Source organism: Echinops telfairi, unplaced genomic scaffold, assembly GCF_000313985.2.
Source record: "Echinops telfairi isolate 266 unplaced genomic scaffold, ASM31398v2 ScPeMD7_7467;HRSCAF=8505_0, whole genome shotgun sequence".
NCBI classification, from domain to species: Eukaryota; Metazoa; Chordata; class Mammalia; order Afrosoricida; family Tenrecidae; genus Echinops; species Echinops telfairi.
Genome location: NW_022111367.1, coordinates 13283883 through 13298574, shown reverse-complemented (window position 1 = coordinate 13298574; position 14692 = coordinate 13283883). Strand labels below are relative to the sequence as shown.

The 14692-nt window shown below is 38.1% G+C and overlaps 1 protein-coding gene across 3 annotated transcripts in view; it reads right to left on the bottom strand.

Moving 5' to 3' along the window:
* Positions 1-14692, bottom strand: part of TPP2 (tripeptidyl peptidase 2) — a 123243-nt gene that overhangs the window by 98133 nt on the left and 10418 nt on the right. For all 3 annotated transcript variants that reach the window (XM_030888428.2, XM_004704292.3, XM_045283757.1), the window contains exons 2-4: positions 12834-12962; positions 1585-1680; positions 1078-1182 (exon numbers count right to left, since the gene is read on the bottom strand). In XM_030888428.2, coding sequence (XP_030744288.1) covers positions 1078-1182; positions 1585-1680; positions 12834-12962 — 330 coding nt within the window. The remainder of the gene's footprint in view (positions 1-1077; positions 1183-1584; positions 1681-12833; positions 12963-14692) is intronic.

Here is a 14692-nt window from a genome sequence, read left to right as displayed (position 1 = left end):
GGAAAGAGGGAACCGATTACAAGGATCCACATATAACATCCTCCCTGGAGGACGGACAACAGAAAAGTGGGTGAAAGGAGACGTCGAACAATGTAAAATATGACAAAATAATAATTTATAAATTATCAAGGGTTCATGAGAGAAGGGGAGTGGGAAGGGAGGGGGGGAAATGAGGACCTGATTCCTGGAGCTTAAGTAGAGAGCAAATGTTTTGAGAATGATTTGCAATGAATGTACAAATGCACTTGACACAATTGATGTATGTATGGATTGCGAGGAGTTGTATGAGCTCCTAATAAAATGATTTAAAAAAACACACCTCTAAATGTAATGTATTTTAATGTTCTTTTCACTACAGAAATAAAGAAAAATCTGTGGTTCTATGAGTTATAACAATTTTTGTATACATAATATGTTTAGAACGATGGTGTTCTTATATCATGATAATCATACCTTCTAAGAATGCGTGGGGATCTTCCAGAAAAAAAAGTATACACAGTGATAATTCTATTTTATAAAATTCAAAATAGGCAAAATCATTCTCTGGTATTAGAAGTCAGGAAAGTAGCTGCCTCTGAGGAGGAGGAAAGCAGCAACTAGGAAGAGGCTCATGACAGATTTCTGGGGTGGTATTGGCTGTATTTTTAAGAAAATAACGTGCATTATGAGAGAACTTCAAAATGTTTGTGGGAAAATTCCATTTTTAAAATCTGATTTTCCCACAAACGTTCTGAATTTCTCTTGTACTTTTTTCCCCTTTTAAACACAGCATAGCATCTTGACAACAATACCTTGGGGGAAAGGCGTAGTGGGATAAAAATGTATAAAGCATGTCCTGTGTGTGTGTGAAAATAGGGTGCACATGAGTATTCACAAACTAAACATGGTTTATGTACATTTAGGTATGTACATTCCATGCTAATTGAAGTTTTAGAAAAAGTGATAACCAGATATGTAAGCTGACATTAGTATAATTGGTAAAGAAACAATTAACCCATTTATTTTTTTAAACTGAAAAATCCGAATATTAACTCTCTCAGAAGTCTATGGTAAAGACAAAAGACAATTAGCACCAACTTGAGAAGGGTTACTGTTGGCAACATCAAATTCTTCCTGTTTTCTACAGGCTTCTGCGAGGGCCACTCTGTGAACAGGGTCCCATATTTTTTCTTTGCGTTCTTTCTGCAAAGACAGAAAAATTACATTACAATTGACCTAACAATATATCGAGACAAGCCTAGACAGGTACTAATAAGTGAAAGTAGCCATTAGCTGTGATACTACACAATTTTCTGAGAAAGGTAAAAGAACTTTGTATATAGCCAAATTATCATATAATTAATTATTAAAATGAATTAGTTACTTCACTGCATCTAGGTTTGTTGAGAACAAGTTGACCAAGGCATAATCAAAATTTATTTTTACATATTAAGACTCAACTGGTCAGCATCAGGCAACAACCCTGTTCCAATGTCAATCTGTGCAGAATTATGAGCTTCTGTCCAAGTCAGATCCAACTCAGTATCACCCAGAGCACGAATAACATCTGAAGCTGTAAAAAGGCATTGGCAAGGTGTCCATTACCTGTATCCTTTCCTTGAGAGCCTTTGGGTAGAAGTCATAGCCATTTTTTATGCCAATATGGTATTTTCCAGAGGGATTTGTCCAACTTGCAGGAATCTATAAGAGCAAAGAAGGTTAAGTGTTTCCTCACTGAATGTTTTGCATCCCAATGATAGACTACTGAGAAAAGGACCATATATACTCAAGTATAAGCCAACCCGAGTATCAGCTGAGGCACCCAATTTTACCACAAAAACGGCATTAAAAAATATGCTGAAAACTCAGCTTATACACAAGTATATATAGTATTTATATACTTCTACTCCAGTGGTTCAACTGGGATGAGCAGGATCACATATTCTCACTGCGCATACGTCAATTCTGACTCACACTAACCCGACAGAACATGGAAGAACTGTACTTGTGGGTTTCGGAGACTGTCAATCTTTACACAAGCAGAAAGTATCATCTTTCTCCCGATGAGAGGCTGATGGTTTTGAAATGCTATGTAGTAAGCAGCCCAAAGCTTGGCCCACAGTTGCAATTTTGAGTATTCCAAATAATCACTGCACATCTCTTTGGCCTCTTTGTTCACATCCTTAAATAAGATGGCTTGACTAGCATATCTTTTGTTTATAGAATGCTTTATAGTTTATAAGTGCTTTCAACATTTGCTACCTCATTAGACCACAAACATTTTAAGGGGAGTCCTTTGCTTCCCCTGACCACCTAACTGGGTCTACCAATTTAGGGAGACAGGAAATAATTTACAGACTCTTTATACTTAACTTTTCTATCAAGAAAAGTAACTTAATTAGTTTCCTTTATAATAAAACAGGGACAGTGTTTAGTTACTAAATAAAGCTCCTAGATTTCTGAAGAAAAATACACTATCACAGTTAATATAATATCTTATAAATACATTACCTTATATTACAAGTGTCAAAACGTTTGTGAAAAAATGGAATTTAAATATAACAAAAATATTCTATGAACTTTTAAGACTTCTAGAATAGGCTGTTCAACTAACTCAAAGTGCTTCAAAATGATACCTAAAACTTTCATCATCATCATCATCACCATATATATTCAATGTAATTGATAACCAATTAAATAATAAGCAATCGACATATTCATATTAATTATATCATTATACAATATATTGATATGCTTATTATACTTATATATTTATTATAATAACAACATAAATATGTATGGCCTTTTTACAAATAGAGAAATAAAAAGGAATCAAACTGTTTGCCAAAACACCCAGAGAGGTTTAAATTCAGAACCCAATTCTATAATGGAAACAATAAAATTCAGTGTATATGAAGTCCACGAAGAGTTAGGTGACCCTACTTCCCCATCTGTAATAATAAGAAAAACATAATCTCTCTATTAGTCCTGCAGATCATAGGATACATTGTGTATTAACCAACCAACATGAACAAGATCAATCAATCAAGAAAATGTGAATATGTATATTCTTTACAAATGCAGGACCCAAGATCATAAAAACCACTTTTAAATGTGTATGGACTGAAAGGCTGGACTATCCTCAGAGCCGTTCAACTCACCAGCCCTCACTCGTGGTATACTTTAACCAACTCACGCTCACAGCGTGAGACAGTTATGGTACATGTATATTGTTTACATATTTAAGTATTCACAGTAATTCACAGAATTACAGCCAAGGTAGAAAACTCCCATAAAATAACTATTCACAAATTTTCAGAGCTTTTGGAAGTATGACATTAAAAAGCCTATGCCTCATTTTTCATTTCTGAATCAATTAAATACCTGGAGTGTGTAAAATTTACAGTATCTGGTGAAAATAAACACATTTAAAAATGTTAATACCCTCCCTTAGAAAATAGAGATGAATTTTGTGTTAACTTATTATAAAAATCCATAATATAACAGCAACAGTAAAATGTTGCAACCACAGAGAGATTCAGTTGCCACTAGCCGGCAAAACTCATAAATGATTTAATCGGAGATGGATGTTCCACTAAGCTATTGGCAATTTATCTGTACAAAGATTACAAAAATGCGTACTATATCCAAGGAATAAATAACATAATTGAAAAATAAACAGGTGTTAAGACATAATTATCCCAATTAGTTAATATCTGTAATAAAAATAGCTAAAAGATAATTTATATTTAATCATATGGCCAAAAATCTGCAGGATCCCTGAAACCAGATCCTTTATAAGCCACTCCAATATATTTTCCTTAGGAGTCCTGGTGCGGGAATGGTGATTAAGTTGGGCTACGATCCCCACAGTCGGCAGCTCAAAGCCAGCAGCAGCTCCTCAGGAAAACCATGGGGCTTTCTACTCCCTTAAACAGAGACAGGCTCAGAAATTCACAGGGGTGACTAGAGTCAGCATTGGCTGGATGACAGTGAGTTTGTTTTTTAAAAAAATATTTTTACCTTACAGTGAAAGTACACTAGTTATAAAAATTACACTAAAAGCTTTAGGAAACAGAAGTTAGAGTTAAGGTTATGTTATCTTTAACAAAATTATAGTAAACTTAATACAGGTGAGACAGTTATGGTACATGTATACTGTTTACATATTTAAGTATTCTACAGTATCTTTAAGGAGCCCTGCTGTGGTGCCTGCTAACTACAAGGTCAGCAGCTTGAAACCACCAGATAGTCTACGGTTATCTTTTAAGGAGCCCGAGTGGTACTGCCCTATTGCAGTAGTGGTTGCAACGTTGGCCTGCTAACTATGAGGTAGGTCAGCAGTTCAAAACCAGCAGCTGCTCTGCAGGAGAAGATGAGGCTTTTGACTGCCATAGAGTGCTAGTCTCAGAAATCCACGGGGTCAGTTGTAGCCTTCGCTACAGGATTGTCATGAGTCAGCATTGGCTCGACGCAGTGAGTTTAGCTTTGCTTTGGTGGTCCTGTCAAGTAAGCATTGCACTGCTAATCACAGGGTTGATGATTCGCATCCATGAGCCCCTCTATAGGATGAGGTTGAGGCTTTCTGCTTCCAAAAAGATTTGGTCTCAGAAACCCTTGGATTTTGACCATTTAAAGTTGCTATTTTAAAATGGTTTTAATTACATAGAAACTCATTCTAGTAAGTCAGATGTTCCTGATAAGTGAAATATCTTTAACTACTTCATAATTATATCTCATTTCCCTGCCTCCAAGAGTAGATGCCTTACAGGAGGAAGATTTTTCTTTATGAGCTAAACATGATCATTAATGCAACATTACCATGCAGCAAAATCTCTGCGTGACCCCCACCCACCCACTACCCCCCGTTGTAAAGACTGACAGTCTCAGAACCCTTAGGAAGTAAGTCAAGGTGGAACAGTGGTTTGGGTTTTGTTTACATCATTGACAGCTTCATGATATTGTTGGGGTAACAAGTACAGTATTTTAATTGGCAATCACTATATTTAAATATTGTGCGCTAGCCTATCAGAGTTAAGATGTGTGGATCTACGTTTAATTTTTAAAAGGTAAGATTAAATTTTGACTTAAAAAAAAAAGACTTAAATTTTGACTTAAAAAAAGGCTGAATGTGAGAACGGGAAAACAAGCAGCACGGTGCTCCTTTCCAAAATAGCATTAAAATTGTAACAACAAAAACACAAGCTCAAAAGGACAAAGAAACCAGAATCGAAGTCAAAAATCACATTTTATTGGAGTGACTATGTAATTTTCATATAAGGGCCTTCAAAATTGTATGGAAAGTGACATTAAAAGCTAATGGAACTTTTCTGTGAACTTTTCGAAGTACCCTCAGAAATGGCATTGGTATAACCAGCTTTTCAGTATAGATAAGCCAAAACTAACTCACTGCTGGGTCGACGCTATCTCACAGCGATCCTGTAGGACAAGGTGGACCTGCCCCGGTGAGATTCTGAGACTGTCACTCTTTACAGGAGCGGAAAGCTCTGTCTTTCTCCAGAGAAATGGCTGGCGGTTTTGAACTGCTGCCACAATTTGCGTAACTGCTGCCACAATTTGCGTAACTACTACACCATCAGGACTTCTAATGTACATAAAATGAAATAGTTATCCTATTTAAAACTAAACATAAAATCAATTTCAAGTGAATTTTAGGAAAAATATAAAGATCAAACCATCAAATTTAAAAGAAAAAATTTATACAATATCTTTATGATATTGTGAATAGGAGGGAGTTCACAATGACAAAAAACATAACGGAAAGGGCAAAATTGATACTCATCAACATTCAAATTGAGAACTTCTAGTCATAAAGGATATATCAAAAATGACAATGCATGATTAGAATGAGAAATGATATCTACAACACATATTGCATGTTAAGACCAGTCTTATTACAGATTAAAGAATTCTAATATAGACAACTCTTTGGAAAAAATGGACATATTTAACAGGAACTTGACAAAGTTAAGAAGTTCACAAACTTCACAAAGTTAGAAGTTGGTGACATAGTGTGTGAACTTTGGTCTGCTAACCAAAACATCAGCAGTTCACAACCACCAGTCCCTTCATGGGAGAAAGGTGAGGCTTTCTACTCCTGTAAAGAGTTGCAGTCTTGCAAACACACAGGGCAAACCTATCCTCTCTTATCAGGTCACTATAATTCAGAATCAACTTGATGGCATTGAGTTTTTGGTCACAAAGATAAAATCTAAATGATTAAACATGTTAGTGTAGTGCAACTATTAAAAGTTAAATACCGCTACACATCGTAGTACAAACTCTTTGAAACCGCCTCTCTCATTGCCATGGAGTTGATTGCAAATCTGTGCAGCCCCAGAGAAGAGGGATGAACTGCTCCTGTGTTTGCAAGCCTGGTGGCAAAGTGGTTCTGCACTGGGCTGCTAACCGCAAGGTCAGCAGCCAGAGCCCACCAGCTGCTCCAAGGGATCAAGATGAGGCTTTCTACTCTGAGTTCAGGCTGGAAAAACCATAGGGGCAGGTCTATCCTGACCTAAAGGGTCACTAAGAGTCGGCACCAACTGGATAGAAAAGAGGTTTGTTTTTTTTCCCTTTTGTAAGTTTTAATGGGAGTAGAAATCCTCATCCTTCTCCAGAGGAGCTGCTGGAGGTTTCCAGTGCTGACCTTCTGGTTAACAACCCAACTTGTGCCACTCTATTTACTGGGCTCCTGAAATAGTCTACTAGTGCCAACAAAGCTTCATGTTCATGGTTCAGCAGCCCTATTCCTGTTTACATATCCTGGACGCATCTGTACACCATGCACAGTATATGGATACATATACTGGAAACAATTCACTGGCTAATTAGTAATGGAATGGAGCAAGCCTGGTATATACACAACGTGACAAAATATACAGAAATGAAAATACACAAATTGTTGATAAATCTCAGGGATCTCACAAACTCCAAGAGTAAGACAAAGTTCAAAAAGAGGAGGCAATAATCAATATATTTTATGTATCCAGATAGAGATGGTAAAACTCAAAAGGAAAGCAAAGAAATGATTATCACAAGAGTCACTATAGCTTTGTGATCCGAGAGCAAAGGAGGCTTCGAGGCCTGGCAATGTTCCTTGATCTGTGTGGTGGATATACCTGTTTACTTTAATTAGTCATTAAATTATGTAAATGTTATAGTATATACTTTATGATTGTATTTTTTTTAAAAATGTTTTCCACTTCCATTCCTTCTACTGTTCATCCGAGTCCCACAAGAACCTGACTATTGGTTTCAATAAGACTTAAGATTATCACTTTTACAGAAGAGATGCCGAATGTGTTCAAAGTACCTCACAACTAGTTGACCTAAAAGCAGGGGGATAGTAATAACACAATAACCATGACCAGTTTTTGTAAAATTTGGAAAAAGTAGAAATAGAAGATAGACATTAAACTTATTTTCATATGGCTAAATCCAAGAAATTAGAAGACTCTACTGGGTTGCTTTCCAAAAATTGTATACTATAGGATACAACCAGTCCAACTGACTAATAATGGTCTACCTCCACCAACCTTCAGACCAGAAGAACTAGTCACCTTGTGTGGTTACCATTGTTGACTGCACAGAAAAAGATCACAACAGAAGGCAGAAAATATTTTTTTAAAAATATCAGATATCCTGGTCAGATAGGAAATAGTGTCACCCTCAATCCAACCCCTACAGCTCAACTTTCAGCCAACAAAAGACAGGCCTGTTAAGTGAACAACAGCACCAGGGAGGTAATACTTCCTGTAATAACCACCCATTCAGATCAAATAGGAGCATTTGCCCAGGAATAAAGCTCAGGAGGCATGAAGGAACAGGCCAGGACAATGGAAATCACAAACACAGGGAGGAGATGGAAAAGTGTTGTTATGTTGTGGGGACTGAAATCAGTGTCACAAATCACATGTATGACATAAAGCACAATGTGTATGACTTGTTGAAGGTAAAACCAATTTGCTTTGTAAAATACACTTTCACTCAAATCACAATAAAAAGCTTTTAAAAATGCAATTGACTTTTTAAACTATATTGGAACTTAAAATTCTGAGCACTTGCTTTGTGAAAGGCTATGGTTTGCGGTAGGAGCCCTAAATCCATTTTGAGTTTCCTCATAGATTCAGCATCCACTTGAGAGTTCTTTCTGACCACTAACCACCAGCAAGGTGAAAAGCTTTGCCCTGAGGCAGTGTATTTATTTGCTGCAGCTCAGTGAGGACAATCTCATCCTTCGGAACTTATTTAGATATGTCTTTGCTGCCGGGAAGTAGAGTTGTGTGGTTGAGTCATGCCCCATCGAAGGTGGGGAGAACCAATCCTGGAAACGTCAAAACTCTGCAATAGCACCTGCACTCCAATCAGGGGCCCTTGCACCTTTTTGTAGTCCCCCTGTGACTTGTGATGAACTAACAAGCTGCCAATCATGTTTCAGTGCCAATTCCCTTTGTTTACATGTCCTATTTAAGTGACCCCATAAAGCCTTTGGACTCATTATGGCCTCATAGTGATGGTCTCCTTCAAATGGATGATTTTTCTTTGCCTTGGTCCTGTTTCAGATTCAATAAAGACATCTACATAAAACAAATGAACTTGGGGTCTCTTTTTCCCCTAGAAAAAATGAATTCACAATAAAATTTTAAATTTAAATTAAAAAGAGGTCTTCAAAAACTTTGTGGAAAAGATCTGTAATTTTTCAGTTCTACTTTTCCATGAACATTAAGAAGCCCTCTTGTGTGTGTATAATATGAAATTCTACCTCTGTGCACCAATCACACTGTGCACCGGTGTATGTGATTTACCTAAAACATGATATTATAACTATTTAAAAAGAAATGACTATATGCCAACATTTATAAGTAATGTGTAATGCATTACTTGGTGAACCAATATCTTCCAAGTGTTGTTACTAAAAGTCCATTAATAGTGAAAGACAGTCCAGTTGACTTTAATGCAGTAAAAGTATAAAAAAAGTATTGATGAAACTAGCATTTGTCAAGTTTGGGTGTTGTATCAAAGAAGTGTGTGCAGTTACCTGGAATGATATTGTTTTTCTCCTTCACTCAAAAGCATCCCTTGAAGTCATCTGACATTAGCCTGCCTGCCTGAGCATTATGCTATTTTAACACCGGTCACTGTGGGATCAAATTTGCAATACTTATTTGAAAGATTAGATAGAGACCTTATGGGGTAATGAGTTTGTTTAATGAGAGAGGGTGCACATGACTGCACAGTTGGAAGAATATAATCAGGATCACTAAATTATGCAGGTAGAAACTATGTTTTACTATGGATGCGGTCAACAAAAGAAGATTAGAAAAATCGTCCCTTCTCCCTCCAAAAAAGAGAGAGAGAAAACAACTATAGAGGAAGTGAGAATAGTATCTGAGCTGGTTCCACATCCGTCTGAAGGAGCCTTGGTGGTGCAGGTGCTAAGCATTCAGCTGCTAATGGGAAGGCCAATGGCTTGAACACTGCCACTGCGCAGGAGAAAGACGTGTCAGTCTGCTTCTGAAAGAGAGAGTCTGAGAGAGTCCACGCTGTCCTATATGGCCACTATGAGTCAAAATCCACTCAAGGGTCATGGATCTGCAATTTTATTTATTGGTTTAAGTATGTTTCAGAATGTGCTGTCAGGTAAGCATAGAGCTGTTTATGTGAAGATTGGTGTACCAAACCCACCAGACACTCAAAATGGGAGTTTAAGCTATCTGCTCCTGTAAAGATTTATACCTTCAGAGACCGTCTGTAGTGAGTGCTATGAGCTGAATTTGATTGGAAGTAAGTGGTGTGATAGTTAGGTTCTTTGTGCCACCATGGCTCCCACAGGATCATATGGGCACACTTTAGCCTGTCAATCAGGTTGCAGCTTGACTGGAGGGCAACCAAGATAAATGGCTCTCTGAGGCCGGCCCTGGTGATCAGTCAAGTGCGCTGCTGCCTGCCGAGACAAGCTGTGGATTGCAGTGGATCACATGGGATCCACTATGAGATCGTGTCACCATGCCACGCATCACTACACCTTGAGGCTCTATCGCAACCTGCTTTGCTATGTTGATGTACTGGACTCTGCTGTCCCTCAGCATCTCATCTTCTTGCTGTTACCACCCTGCCTCGCAGTGTTGCTGCCTGCAGCAGACTCCTACCTCCCACCACCCATTCCACTGTCTGCTTCCTTAACCTTGGACCAGCCGCTCACCCGCTCAGTTGCAAGGACCTTCAGTATATTAACTGCCCCACAAAATTGAGTTGTACTGAGCGTTCTATACTGCTGTATAGACTAATTAGCTGTTGTATTCCTTCTCACTATATAAACACACGCACACACACACAATCTTAAGAGTCCTGGTTTGTTTCTCTAGAGAACCTGGCCTAACACAAGGGGGCTTGTATTTTAGTAGGTTTGGGGGGGAGGGTAGCAGGGGTGGGAGGGGTTGTAAGAGTATCTAGTTTCAGAGGACCATACTCACAAAAATTTCAAGTTTCTCTCTGAAACATACGTAATCACACTGACTGAGAGAAGACAGGCAATAATTTAGAACGAATCAGCTGTTAAGGAAAAAAAAAGGAATTTTCCTGAAGATCACAATCATTTTTAAAAGCACAGGAAAAAGGAAGCAGTCTGTAATGGTAGGCTGAACTCTATTATGACCAATGACCCAGGTGTTTGCACAGCCCCCTATCCTTGATTATAGGTAGGGCTTAGGTATATGATGGAATATCATTCAAGCAGGTATGTTATGTTACACAGCAGATACTCAATCAGTTGATATTGAGCTAATCAAAACAGAGCTTGTCCCTGCTTCCAAACCAAAGTCACTGCTGTGTGAGGAGCCTTTGCAACTCAGAGAGGCAGGGCAGAACTGCCCCTGTGGGTTTCTGAGACACTAATTCTTCATGGGAGTAGAAAGCCTCTCTCTTCCTCAGAGCTGCTACTGGTAACCCATAACCACTACTATGTCACCAGGACTCAATGGCAGGCCTGACCTAATCAGATAAGCCCTTCAAAAATGGGGCTTGAGCGGTGCTTGAGGGCACAGATTTTCTGGCTCGTCTTGAAGAAGCCATCTGCTTGAGTTCTATAGCTACAACATTAATTTTGTTAGAAATCATCGGAGCCTTCAAGATGTTATTTATCTAGATGAGACTATAATCCTGGCCAACACAGGGGCTGTAGTTTTATGATCATGAGCAGAAGACCTAGCTAAGTTGTGCCTGGGTGCCAGATCCAGACAAACAATGAAGTAAAATGTTTGTTGGTTTAAAGTACTAAATTTATGGTAATTTTTATACCGCACAGAAAAGTAATACACTGCTAAAATAATCTTATTCAGAAGACAATGCCTAAAACAAAGTTTATATAGTTAACATCAAGGATTCATTAAACATAGTTCTTCCTGAGAAATACAAATAACCACACTTTTATAAAACAAACAATTCTATTTATTGGTTTAAAGGATAAGATTATTGAATTCAAGTCACATTTTTGCTATCCTCTAAAATAAGAACCTATTAACTGTCTCTGCCATTTTATTATCTTTGTTCCCTTATTACTTGCTTACTACCAAGGGCATGGAATAAGACATCTAACCAGGGACTTAAAAGTCCATAGCGATTATAGTCTCAGTATTTCTACATGCTCAAGTATACCAAAAAGATGAAGGCAAAAATTATCATTTGCGCATAGTCCCCAATTTTGTATTTAAAAGGAAAAAAAATGGCAACCACATTTAATACCATGAGGGTAGGGAGAAGGTAGGGTAGAAGGGTAACTGATTATAAGGATAAATGTATAACACCCCACCTCACCCCTGCCCAGGGGGACCACAACAGAAACATGGGTAAAGGGAAACAGTGGACGGTGGTGTAAGATATGAAAATAATAATTTATAATTTATCAAGGGTTCTCCAGGGTGGGAGGAGAAAAAAGAGGAGCTGACAGCAAGAGCTCAAGTAGAAAGAAAATGTTTTGAAAATGATGATGGCAACAAATGTACAAATGTGCTTAATACAAATGATGTATGGACTGTTGTAAGAGCTGTTAAGAACTCCCAATAAAATGATTATTAAAAAAAAAGAGAAAATGCTAGTAAAAAAATCTGAGTTCCTCATCAATAAAGTAAATAATGGCTTCTTCTAAAAGAGTTATTAAAAATTCAACTACTCTTGTGAAGTCCCTTCCCCATAAGTGTATGCTAGACTTATCAATCATTTTTAATGAATATAATAATACAGAAGCAACATGATGTCACTTTCCCGATTGCCTTCTATAAAAAAGCCCTAACTTCCAGGGACTTAAGTGGAGAAAAAATGTTTTGAGAATGATGAGGGCCATGAAGGTATAAATGTGCTTTACACAATTGATGTATGTATGGATTGTGATAAGAGTTGTATGAGCCCCTAATAAAATGATTTTTTTTTAAAGCCCTAACTTCCATCTTGGGCACTCACCCTGAAACCAGGCAGCTATCGTGCTGTACTGCACGCCTGTGGAAAGGCCTATGAGGCAATAGGCCTGCCAACTACCACTTGCATAAGTATAGACATGATGTCCCTTCTCCACCGAAGGTGAGTCTACGGAGCACATAGCAGCCCTGACCAATCATTTATAAAAGGCCTTCACCTGAGGTACACATTGAACAAAGTTACATATAGAGTACTAATCACAAAAATTGTAACATAATAAATGTTTGTTGTTTTAAACCACAAGTTTTAGGGCAATTTGTTATGTAGCAGTGGGCACCTCTTTATCATTCTACCACCAAATTTAAGATGTTTTCACATTACAGTACAAGAAAGAAGGACATTATCATTAAGGCAGAATCTCTAACCTTAAGCACTCTCCCAGAAAGACCAATAATTTCACCATCTTTTGGCTCTACTACTGTAGAAGTATTCACATCACCACTTCCTGTCGTATCAATGATGTCAAGGATTTTTGGTTTTCCATCAGTTGTAACCTGAAAATTAAGAGACAATTATGTGAATGAGTTTATTTTTTTACCCTTAAAAAAGCAATACTCACCCATTTATGGGTTACAGACATGGCCACAACGAGGAGGTGGTTTCATGGGGTCATATCCATGACCTGACACGTACACGAGTCGGAACTTACTCAACGGCACCAAGCAGCCACTTATGTATTCATACAGAAAACTGGTTGTCAGTTGCCCATGAATCGATTTGGATTCTTGGTGACTCCGTTTGTACGGAGCCGAACTGCTCCACAGGGTTCTCAAGAATGTGATCTTTGGAAAGCAGATCACCAGACAGTTCTTCCAAGGCACTTCTGCGTGGGTTGAACTGCCAACCATTCAACTAGTAGTCAAGTGCTAATTTAATGATGGAAGTATCACAGAATCCTTCAAGTAATTTAACATATTTATTTGACAAATACTTACTACAGACCACACCTGGTTTTTTTGGTATTTAGGATACAGCAGTCATCACATAAACATCCCAATATTACAATTCACCAGTATGACTTTACAGTGAGTAAAGAATTAATAAGTATTTTCCATAAGTAACATATGTAAGATTCAGATGGTGATAATTACTGTGGCGAAAATTGTAAGTACAAAGAGAGAAGAAAAATTACATAGGGCTCGTCAAAAAGGTTCCACTGGCTAAGTTGACATTTGAACAAAAAGCCTGAAGTCTAAAACTTTAGGGGAAAAATGTTTCACAGCACTTCTTACTTGGGTGTTCTGCCAGCACAAATCTGAAATTCAAACTTAACACGCTACCTTCAAACCCGTTTCCCTCCAAGACTGACAAGCAGGCACCATCGCAAACTCAGTAGGCTCAAGCCGGAAACATAAAATCCCCTTTCTGCTTCTTACAAGCTTATTCCTTACATCAAAACTGCAGCACACCACGGTTGGACTTTCCCAACAAACCCCATCCAAATGCATCTTCTGGAATCCTCCAGTCCCTGATCATCTGCTTCTGAATTTCGCATCATCTCCGAAGACCTCGCCCAGCTTTTGGTCTTGGCTTCCATCAAATTCGTCTTACTTTGCACACGGGTAAGTCAGAAAGTATTGCTACCAGGGTTCTAGTTCACACACACAAACATACACAAACACAGGTTAATTACAAACAAAACGTGTTGCAACATGTCTCTGCAATCAGTGGATGGCTACAGACAATTTCACTCAGTAGTACACTCACCTTCCAAAAAAGAGATGCCAACAAAATGTCGAATGACCATCTGCTAACTCAAAGAGGTTATTGTTCCATCAGTCTTTAAGCAAGATCAAAGCTCATGACGATGTCATGGAATGCATGATCAGCACTAGGTCTTCGATTTACCAAAACGATCTAGAAAGGTCCAATCAAAATAGTAGCTTCCCAGGGGATCTGCTAGGTCAGTTCAATTCAAGGCAGAGAAGTCAGCTCAGGAGGTTAAGGCACCGCTTATTAGGGACTGGAGATGGGTAAATGGACAGAATGTTCTCCAAGGACACAAGATAATTAAGGAGGCTTATATGGGGAAGTTTTAAGAAAATTGAAAACACTGGTAAATATTTTCATAAGCACGGTGGAAAGGCCAGCAAATTTGCACAAAGATTATAGGGGTCTAGATAAAGATGTACATATGCAAATATATTTATATATGAGGATGGAGAAGTAGATCTATATGCATATATTTATAGGTTTAGTATTAAGGTAGCAGAAGGACATTGGG